General features: G+C 38.4%; 1 protein-coding gene across 1 annotated transcript; it reads left to right on the forward strand.

The window, feature by feature from the left end:
- The first annotated feature begins 4842 nt into the window (after window positions 1–4842).
- Window positions 4843–7985, forward strand: LOC134210500 (uncharacterized protein K02A2.6-like). The gene is made up of 2 exons (XM_062686542.1): window positions 4843–5535; window positions 6657–7985. Exons 1-2 carry the CDS (start codon window positions 4843–4845, stop codon window positions 7983–7985), a joined length of 2022 nt encoding a protein of 673 aa, XP_062542526.1.
- The last annotated feature ends 4098 nt before the right edge of the window (window positions 7986–12083 follow it).

The raw sequence follows: 12083 nt of genomic DNA on the forward strand, positions 1-12083 counted from the left end.
AGCTTTGATGCGATTATATCACGCTGCTTATAAATAACTCAACTATGAGAGTAATGGATTGCGTCACGGCTAAATTGATTAATGATTTAAAATGTGCATGTACACAGCGTATTTGATAAAAGAAAACCCAAATTTATCCCCAAGTGGTGATTATGCCTTTCTCGATTCGTTATGTTGGATTCGAATTAATGTTGTAAATGCTGTGCTAATTGCCTACATCTTGGCGGTTAAAATATTTGATGCAACTCTATCACGCTGCTTATAAATTACTCAATAATTGAGTAATTTTAAAGCAATTATTATGAGAGTAATGGATTGCGTCATGGCTAAATTGATTAATGACTTAAAGTGTGCATGTAAACAGCGTATTTGTTTAAAGAAAAATAGAGATAGTATTCAAATCGAATGAGTTATTAGCAAACAAAAACAATAGTGTCCAACTAGGAAAGTTTCTCCGTCTAATGAAACTAGTTGCACTCGAATCGGTCAAGTCCTTCTATATGAAACGTGTTTAACAGTAAAAAATTCCCGGGGCTACACACACACACACACACACACAGTCAGACATGTGCTCAGTTTTTCGAGCTGAGTCGATTGGTATATAACACTATGGGTCTCCGAGCCTTCTATCAAAAATTGGCTTTTGGAGTGAAATTATAGCCTTCTGGTACAACTTTGTTGTACGAGAAAGGCAAAAATAGAAATATTATTCAAACCGCATGAGATATTAGCAAACAAAAACAATAGTGTCCAACTTGGAAAGTTTCTCCGTCGAATGAAACTAGTTGCACTCGAATCGGTCAAGTCCTTCTATATGAAACGTGTTTAACAATAAAAAATTCCCGGGGCTACACACACACACACACACACACAGTCAGACATGTGCTCAGTTTTTCGAGCTGAGTCGATTGGTATATAACACTATGGGTCTCCGAGCCTTCTATCAAAATTTGGCTTTTGGAGTGAAATTATAGCCTTCTGGTACAACTTTGTTGTACGAGAAAGGCAAAAATCACAAAAATGAGAAACAAACCAAATTTCTTTTCATTGCTTTGTTTATGATGGGATGAATATAGGAGCCATGGGATGAAGTGCCGAACTGTTCCCCTATTTTTGTAATATAGAAAGTTTTTCATCGCATTTACCTGATGCATTATTTTTTGCCTTTCTCGTACAACAAAGTTGTACCGAAAGGCTATCATTTTACTCCAAAATCGAACTTTTTATAGAAGTTTCGGAGACCCATGATGTTATATACCAATCGACTCAGCTCGTCGAGCTGAACAAATCTCTGTCTGTCCGTGTGTATGTGTGTGCGTGTATGTGTGTGTGCACACGAAAACCGAAAAACATTAGCCACTTTTTCATATAGTAATTTTTAACCGATTTTCTCGCAACAAGTTGCATTCGACAGGGGACAAAGTCTTGTTGATCACTATTGAATTTGAAAAAATAATTGAATAAAAAGTTATTAAGGAAATGGAATCTAACTATAGAAGCGCCATATAAGGTTGGTGTCTTGGCTAAATGCGAGAAAGGCAGTATCACATCTTGGTGAATTAAGTTGGGTTTTTTCAATTTATTTTACAACTCCTTCGTATTCTAAATAAATGCTACAGCTACAACAAAATCATAGTAAAATGAAAAATCTAAGTTTTTAAACAAGAGTGGCCAGATAATGACATTTGACAAACATATGTTTTGTATTGATTCACACGACATTTAACATTACTGATAAAATGATGATTCAGTTCAACATGAAGTGTCTACCTAGTCAAATCATAATAAATATAATTTCAATTTGCTAAGAATTAATGTAAAATGAAAAAGTCTAAAACCGTATTCGGCTTAAGCCTCTGACTTTCCAAACCAAGCCGAACGCGACCTCACAAATACTAACGCAGCTTGCGAGTTGAAAACATTCTCATCTGATTTTGCTGGTGAGGATTATTTTCAACCAGTCGCTGGTTTGGTGGTAGTGCCATGATCCGACTCGCGTAGAAGAAAGCTACTATCCATGTACTTCGACACTCATATAATGGTGCATCATACCGGAGGTTTAATCAGTGATTAAATAACATTTTGTTGGTTTCTCCACAGACACCACGGCACATTAACCAATGCTTTAATGAGTAGCAAGAATGGAGGTTCATTACAGTGCGGCTCTTCAAAAGGTTTAGTTTTCTGATGCGCTCGTTGTATTTTTATAGTATTTACTCTCCGTCAACGCCACCATGCCTTGGTAGTGTGATGAAATCTCAATATTCACTTTTTCGTAACCTCATATTAGAGCCACTTATCAATAAAGTTCACTATTCACTAGCTTATAGACGCAAATTGCCGCCGCAAACCAAATCACTTGAGCAGGACACATGCACAGCACACGAAGCGACAAACTAAACTTAAGTTTGAAACACAACACGTCAGGTGTTTAATGAACTCAACTTTGAGTACGAAGTAGGTAGTTTTCTCACTCCCTCTCATGAATGACATTCTACGCAAAGAGAGCTGCAACGACCCAACGTGTGTTGTTCCGTGGAAGAAGTCAAATTTTAGATGTTTTCACCATAGTCTTGGGTGAGTGAAAATAATATAAATTTTAGTTGGTGAAACTTTATAGTGATGATGATGATGATGATACTACCATCTATTGTAGCAAGGCACCTGCCGATAGCACTGGCCATATCTGACAAACGATTTGATCATGATTATACTATTGTATGTATTTCATCAAACTCCTGTATGAAGGGCCAAAAATGGGTGGGGTGGTTCCATAAGCAAAGACACTTATGCGAATCCACGGGATGAATAGAGAATCTCCTTCCAGAAGAAAGTTCGTACACACAAAATTATAATCTAGCCCTCGTTTCCCAGATTGACCCAATAGATGGGGAGAAGAGCCCGCCCTTTATCCACGAGATGTTAACAATAGGAAGTTGGTGAAACTTCATAGTGGGTGAAAATTCAACACGGGAGTAAAGGCAAAGTACTCACTAGATTTTTTCGCATATTACCTATTTTTGGCTTCTTCCACGCAAATGCGGATTTGAGTGAAAAGAACCTTAAAGTGATTTGTTTCGCGGTTGAAATGATGGGAAAATCGCAAAAAAAACTATCCAAATTTGGGTAGTTTTCCCTAGTGCCAGAAAATAGTGCCAGAATTCATTATACTCAAATTTGCACTCAAGAAAATCGACACATACTTAATGGCAAAAATCCATGTATTTTGAACTATGCATATCATGTTGACACATACTTAATTGCATACAAATTCACACATGGATACTATTACCCACATGGATAGTATGTGTGAACACTCATGCAATGCATGTGGGTGGGCGCATGGAATGTATGTGTCGAAACAATGGAATCCATTTTGCTACCCCCATTGCAAAAATCCATGTGTGAACTCATGAATATAATGCGGAGTTTTTTGTGAGTGTGGGTTATTGGCCCAAACTACGGTTTTGAGTGAAAACAACCCAATTTTGGTTAGTTTTGGTTTTCAGTGGGGTAAAAGACCCAATAGTGGAGGAACTAAGCACGATCCATCACTATTTGTTCGTCTACACCACGTCTATACTTTATTTTGCTTACCTTAGATACGCATTCGAAAGCTCATCAAATATATTTTAAACGAGAAGTTATTTAATTGCTGCAGAATCGGTAATTTTTAATTCTTGTTCCTATAGTTGCGAATCCCATTGTTTTGCTATGGGACTCGCAACTATTGGAACACTACCGCAACTATTGGAGCAAAGCTGAGAAAAAGATAAGGTAATATAGTGATACTTTACCAGTTTTTGTGACGTAATAGCCTAGCATGTATCTGCTACCTTTATATATACTACCTTGTATCTTGACATTTGTATTCTCATGACCTGGAATAAAGAGACATTGATTCACGCACAACAACGTTACATGGTGTCAGAAAAAAGTTACTGAATATTTTTTAAATATTCGTAAATCCGGTGCGATCGTTAGTGGAAATATCCGGCAAAGTGCAGATAATGCACTTGAATGAAATGTGTTCCTATTTATGTTCCTAACGCTGTTATTTGGCGTCTAGGCGAGGTCTATTACGGTTTAGATAGGAAGTCAAAATCGAGTTCTACCGGCTTCCGATAAAATGGCGTCGGCTGCAGGCTTGAAGCCACCTAAGCCGATCGTGTTGGGAGACAACATGGCCGCCCAATGGAAGAATTGGGTTCGGCAATATTCTTGGTTCGCCACAGCAACGCAGCTGTCGGAAAAGTCGGACGAGGTGCAAGCGGCAACATTTATGAGTGCGATAGGAGAAGATTGTGTACGAATTTACGACACGTTTGGCTTACGCCCAGAAGAAGAAAATGACGTTGACGTGATAAAAGCTAAGTTTGATGAATATTTCACTCCCAAATCTTGCATAACCTTCGAACGATATAATTTCAATCAAATCGTTCAGCGGGAGGATGAACAGTTTGACAGTTTCGTCACTAGAGTGAAAGAGCAGGCCAAAAAATGCTCATTTAGTGTGCTTAATGATTCTCTTGTTAAAGATCGAATCATAATCGGGGTAAAATATACTAGTCTAGTGCCACAGTTACTGAACGATGATTTAACGCTGCAGAAGACAATAGAGTTGTGCCGTAATTTCGAATTAACAACCATTCAAACCAAAGCGTTGGCAGGAGAAGCAAAAGTGGACGCAGTGAATTCGTCAATGAAGAAACATATTAGTGGTCGATACGAAGAGCGAGAAGTGTTTCAATGCAAAAGTGCGGAAGGAAACACGTGAAGCGATCCTGTCCTGCCTTTGGTAAAATATGTCGAAAATGTGGAGTGTCAAACCATTTCGCCGCTATGTGTAAATCCAAGAATGTGGTACACGCCGTTGGAGTATCAGAGGAGAATGAAACGGAGTCCGATGATGACTCAGAAGAACTGTTCATTGGTACAGTGGAAAGCACAAGAAATGAGAGTGACTGGTTTGAGGTAGTGAAAGTACACAACAAAAAGTTCTCGGTGAAGCTTGACTCGGGTGCCCACTGTAATGTGGTACCATTGTGGTTGGTAAAGCAGCTGGGAATCGGTCTGCATCAATCGAAAACGAAATGGCTGGTTTCGTTCTCAAATCATCGAATGAAAGTGCTTGGAGAAATCTACCCGGTGTGCCGCATTAAGAACAGAGACAGCAACATCACGTTCAAAGTGGTTGAAGAGTCCGTAGTGCCAGTGCTGGGTAAGGATACGTGTATTGCTCAACGACTGATAGCGCGAGTGGATACCGTTCAAGTGTTAGACGAAACAGTGTTCAATGGACTTGGGTGTCTAAAGGATTACGTGTACGATATAGATCTGATCCCGAATGCTCAGTGGGAGACGAGACCGGCGCGTCATGTCCCACATAGCATCAGAGCAGCAGTAAAGAAAGAGCTGGATTCCATGGAACGTCTCGGTGTTATAGAAAAGATTCACACAGCAACTCCGGTGGTCAACGCAATGGTCCTGGTTAAACGAAACGACAAGCTTCGCATATGCATCGACCCATCACAGGTAAATAACAATTTATTACGACGGCACTATCCTCTCACAACGATAGAAGAGATAGCAACTGGACTAAAAAATTCTAAATACTTTACAATTCTTGACTGCAAAAAGGGATTTTGGCAGAATGGTCTCGGAAAGGACGACTAAGTATCTAGCTTTTGGAACACCATGGGGAAGATACGTTTGCAAGCGGTTACCTTTTGGGCTGGCTTCAGCTCCAGAAGTGTTTCAAAAAGTTATGTACGATACTCTGGAGGGCATTGAAGGGGTGCAGTTTTCTATGGATGATATCCTGATTCATGCGAAAAACTCAGAGGAGCTAGCTAAAATAACTGAAAAAGTGGTAAAAAGGCTACAGGCAGCAGGGCTCAAACTCAACAGAGACAAATGTTTGTTCAATCAGACAAGCGTCAAATTTCTTGGTCACATAGTAACTGACGGCGGGTTGAAAGCAGATCCAGAAAAATTGGATGCTATTGTTAAACTCAGAACACCAACCAACAGAACAGAACTTCAAAGGGCATTGGGAATGATAACCTACATGGGAAAGTTTGTTCCCAATTTATCGGACGTAACAGCACCACTAAGAAGTCTTTTGTCCAAAGGGGTTGATTGGGAATGGGGTTGTGATCAAGAGGATTCGTTTCAGAAAATCAAATCTCTCATGCAATCGCCTCCAATACTTCGATACTACGATCTGAATTTACCGGTAACCCTGTCAGTGGATGCAAGCTCGCACGCTCTCGGAGCTGTTTTACTACAACAGGGTTGCCCAGTAGCGTACGCATCCAAAGCGTTGACGCCTTCTGAGATTAATTACCCCCAAATAGAGAAAGAAGCCACTGCCATACGCTTTGCTTGTTCAAAGTTTCACCAATATATATATGGAAAGAAACTTACGATAGAAACCGATCATAAACCTCTTGAATCCATATTTAAGAAACCACTTGATAGAGCTCCCCCCCCCCCGTCTACGCAGAATAAGACTAGAAGTAGCCCCTTATAATCCCACAGTCGTGTACGTCAAAGGATCCAACATTCCGATCCCAGACATATTGAGTCGTGATGTCGATAACACCTCAACAACTGAAGAAGATAACCAAATAGAGGTACATATTGTATTGCAGATGACCAAAAGCGCTAGCACGGACCTAAAGCAGCACTCGGATGCGGATTTGGAGATGCAGTCACTAAAGGCGGTGATTATGCAAGGTTGGCCGGAATCAAGAAACGACCTATTGCCAGAATTACGAAAATACTGGGGTTTTCGAGATGAGCTGACTGTTTATGACGGGTTAATATTCAAGTCGAATCAGGTGCTCATTCCACATTCGATGAGGAACGCTATGCTGGTGAAGATACATAGTGGACATTCCGGCATTCAAAGCTGTATTCGCAGGGCAAGGCAAGTGTTGTTTTGGATAGGTATGGCTAGCGACATTCAGGAAATGGTAGAAAATTGCGCGATATGCCAGCGTCATCAACGTAACAACACGAAGAGCACCATTATCCTAAAGGATATTCCAGGCCTTCCTTTCGAGAGAGTCGCTTCCGACCTGTTCCACTTGAAAGGAAAAGAGTATCTTCTTCTCGTCGATAGCTTTTCTGGATACTTCGATTTCAAACAACTATCTGAAACAACATCTAACCAAGTAATCCAACAACTGAAAGAATGGTTCTGCGTCCACGGCATTCCTCAAATTTTGGAGACGGACAATGGTCCTCAATATGCTTCTGAAGCGTTTCGCCAATTTAGCCGTCAATGGGGTTTCGAACACCAGACATCAAGTCCTCACTTTCCAAGAGCAAACGGATTAGCTGAACGAAGCGTGCAAGTAGCCAAATCGATGCTGAAAAAGTGTAGTGATGATCAGTCGGATATACGGCTGGCATTACTTCACATGCGGAACACACCTCGTAGTAGTCTCATACCATCACCCAATGAAAGGCTTATGGGTCGTTTGGTACGATCGAACATGCCGATGACGTTGGAAGCACTAAGGCCTAGAGTAGCAGTGAACGTTCAGCAATTAATGGAACGCGAAAGAATGATCCAGAAGAATTACGCAGATAGAGGAACTCAGGAACCATCGCAGTTCGCCGAACAAGAACAGATTCTCGTGCAGGATCAATCGTCGCAGAAATGGACGCCAGGGACTGTAGTGAAACAACTTGATCACCATCGTTCATATCTGGTATCCGATGGCGATAGAACAGTGAGGAGGAATGCCCATCACTTGCGCAAGTTACGCGGCGGTGGTCAAGTTGAAGAACCTTTGCAAGAAAATCTACAGCCTGAAGATGATCTGAGCGCATCAGTGGCTGAGGCTAGTATCAACAGAAGACAACATTCAACAATCGAGGCCTACAGAGAAAACGTAACCGCGGCACCGCAGATGACACGTTCTGGCCGCACAGTAAAACCAAAAAGATGTAATGAATATGAATATTACTGAAAGATGTGACGTAATAGCCTAGCATGTATCTGCTACCTTTATATATATTACCTTGTATCTTGACATTTGTATTCTCATGACCTGTAATAAAGAGACATTGATTCACGCACAACAACGTTACAGTTTTGAGGTATTTTCTCTCCTGTTTTCTTTTATTTCGCGTATGGACAGATCAACAAATTGATAGACTTAATGGGTTGCTGCGTTTAATTTGTAGATTTTGTTAAAATAACACTACCGCAACTATAGGAACACCCACGATTATCAGAACTTTTGCCCTGTATGTAACTGAGAGTGGTGACACTGTTAGAATCGGAACAAAATTCATCTGTCATTTCCATACAAAATCGTGTTCCAAGCGAGCAGGAGACCTGTAAATTTGGCACATGTCGCCACTCTTAATTACATACACTTTGCCCTTACCGTACCGAAGTTTGAACTTGGGTGTTTGAAAATGAACTCGAATTCAAGTTCGGGTTTGAGGTTCTGTCTCATTTGGAGAATTAAACTTAAAAGTGACAGTTCGAAGATTAAAAAATCACCCCATTATAAGAATGGCTGGTGCTACCCAGCAATTCCAATAGGCGGATTCGAGAAGGATCCAGTGGTAGAGTGCGCTGCGAGAGTTTGGGAGAAAAGTCGTCAGAAGCGATTATTTACATTCAAAATCAAATTTTCTCCATCAAATTTACTTCACTTTTTGGTATATAGTCTCATGTTTTCCACTGGCAATGGCTTCTTAAAGTCTTTAAGCAGCTGTTGAAAACAAATCCCACCCAAGTAAGCCGCGAATTAAAAATCCGGGAATTCATAACCAAGATTGTGCGGTGGAGGTACTGCAAGAGATGTGCTGTTTAATCGGAAAAATCATATGCAAGCACATACCGGATGGAAGCTCATCCCAAAGAAAACAAAATTTTCTTCCAATCTGCGACTATTTCAGCTTTCATAAATGATTGGATTAATCATAAAACGCGAAAACCGTACTCCCTCCGTATGCTGCCAATGCACTTTTTTTGCCAACGACACTTTTTTCGTGGTTCTTGTGACGACCACCAGATGTCAAAATGATCGATGAGCTTTACTCAAATTCGCCTATAGGACATCGATGGAAAATGCTTCGATATCTGTCAAAAGTAATCTTGCTCTGCGAGCAGGGTTATTTGATAATTATTGAAATGTCACTTTTAAGTTTAATTTCAATTTAATTATCCAATTGAGACAGATCCTGAATACATCTTCGTGCGTTGCGATTCGAATGAAAGGAGAGAGTACAAAAAGAGGACGCGTACTCTTGTACCTAACGAGTTTGATGGTCGTTGGGACGACTGCTCTTAACCTACGCATTGAGCAGTTTTGCGAGCACCACTCGTGCTCAAAATATTTTAGCGATTTTTCACATGCACTGAACACTTTTGTGAACTCCACTCGCACTCAAAATGTTTTAGCGATTTGGATACGCAATACGCACTCAGCACTTTTGCGAGCATCACTCGCACTCAAAATGTTGAAGCGATTTGGATACGCATTGAGCACTTTTGCGAGCACCACTCGTGCTCAAAATATTTTAGCGATTTTTCACACGTACTGAGCACTCGCGCTCGAAATGTTTTTGCGAGCACCACTCCCGCTCAAAATGTTTTAGCGATTTGGATACGCACTAATGTCGTTTTCGGTTTTAAACCTGGGTCAGGTCCGACCCCGACTCTGAATAACCGAACGAAAAACGAATCGGGGTTGAGTCAGTATGATGGTGTTAGTGAGAACTGAGAACTCAAGCCCTATCATCTGTTTTGTTTTTCAGATCGCACTTTTATCAGCTGGCGGAAATGGAAATATTTTATCAGATTTTAAATATCTTTTGAATTTTGTTATTAGTGTTATTTTGTTTCTTGTTTTATGAATTTCCCGATAAACTGTTATGCTGGTTCTGAGTAACAGCGGGTAACAGTGAATGTGTTATATTCGAGTTATCAGTTATGCCATTCAAATAGAACAGAACAAGAAAATATGGAAACACACAAAATCTAATAGAAAATTTATTGAGATTTGGGGCCTTTTATTTTAAAACAAAGAATCAATTCCAATTTATCTGTAAATTTACATTTATTTTAATGCACATATTTGGAGCATCGAAATACATCTAAAATTAAGTTAGATGTTAAATTTACATTACTTTAAAATTCAATTGAGATCGTTGAATTTTAGACGTTTGGCTTGAAGGGCGCATTTAAAATTACATGAATGTAAAATCCAACGGACGACAACGCCCGCTCCCAAATACAAAATATCCTAAAATTGAATGAAGTTTCATTTTTAACTATTTTATTTTACGCTTAAATTATATTTACAAATATTCATAATTACATCAAATATATCAATTGGTTCAATGTGATATTTAGTGACCCAGGCAGGAATATCTAATTATCCAACACACATCCGCGTAATGGTCTCAAACCGGAATTCAGAGTTGTAAGGTCAAATGAACAGGCTGCAAAATAAATATTCAATTATATTTGTCAGAAATTAAATAATATTCAACAAAACTATTCTTACCATTCACGTAGATAATCCGTTGTTTACATTAAATTTATTCACAAATAAGCCGTTAACACAATTCAGATACTCTTGATCTTAATGCGATAACGAGTTCTGCTTCCATGTTGTTTTCACATTCAAAGTAAACGGGTTGAAATTTACACGATCGTGTAAAGTTAAAGTTTTATTGATGGAGAATTAAATGCATATCGATGTATTTATACATCAATTGAAAAATGAATGATGATTCGTGTAATTTTATATCTTTTTCAATGCTCTTAATATGTGCATTAATTTCGATGGAAATTTCAATCGAATAACTAATTCAATTACTGTGTTTTTACGACAGGGCCTGTTTACATGTCGTTGAAATTTAAATATTTTTTGCTGTGCACAGTATTAATTTTCCTGTAAATTTACGTTTATTTTCATGCACATATTTGGAGCATGAAAATAAACGCAAAAATGAGTCAGATATTAAATTTACACTGATTGAAAATGTAGCCATGTAATATTACATTACATGTAGTTTCAATTGAATCTTTGCAATCGTTTAATTTTACACGATCGTGTAATTTTAAACGATGATGTAATTACACATTTCATCTGCTGTGTTTTTGTTTTGTAAATTTGGGTTTTCTGCAGAAAAATCTTGGGATTCGAATGGATGATTTGGGCAAACATTAGAAAAGGGTGTAACAGTAATCATTCCATATACATAAACGAAGAACTAATATCTTCAAATTTCGGCTGACATGCAGTTTTCAAGTATTGGTCTGGAACATAATGAGCGATATGAAATGTTTTTTCTTCCTCAAACGAAAATTTTCTCCGAAATAGTCTATTTTGTTTTTGAGGAATCGTATTAGTTAATAAAATAGTTTTGAATCGTGTTCTATAAATTTATTTATTATTCATTCATGCAATTATACGACACATTTCTTAATAATTCCAGTAATATCAGCCTCTCATTTTACAAAACAATACCGAACAGCGGAAACACGGCGACACTTCAAATTGAATTGTTGCTGACGCATATTTGCATAAAAATCCACTCTCCGGAATTGAATATTCAAAACACTTTAACTATGCGCAGTTAACCATGCCGTAACACAAAAAATGATGCAACCTCACTGAGTGAGAAAAACCGAAGTGCTCTTGAGGTATCCTCCATCTATTTTTTTCTTATGTTGCTGTAACTTTACACGACGATTGAAAATTAAATTAATATTGATTGAAAATTCATCAGATTTCCATTTACTTTTAAAGTAGCTGTTGAAAAATACACTGTACTGTAAAATCATGTGAAATAAAATTTAAAATTATGTGTTTTTCGATGCTCTAATTATGTGCATTAAAATACACTCAATTTTCAATCGAATTCAATTTCAATCAATTTATGATTACAGCAATTATAAAAATCTACTTAATTTTCAATCAAATTTTCGATTCAATCAATTTATTATTACATCATTTCTAATTTACAGGCAATGTAAATTTAAGTATTTTTTGCTGTGTGTAGTCTAAAAAATAAATTGGACCTGTTCCAGTTTTTGATTC

The sequence above is a fragment of the Armigeres subalbatus genome, chromosome 2 (genome assembly GCF_024139115.2).
Source record: "Armigeres subalbatus isolate Guangzhou_Male chromosome 2, GZ_Asu_2, whole genome shotgun sequence".
NCBI lineage: Eukaryota > Metazoa > Arthropoda > Insecta > Diptera > Culicidae > Armigeres > Armigeres subalbatus.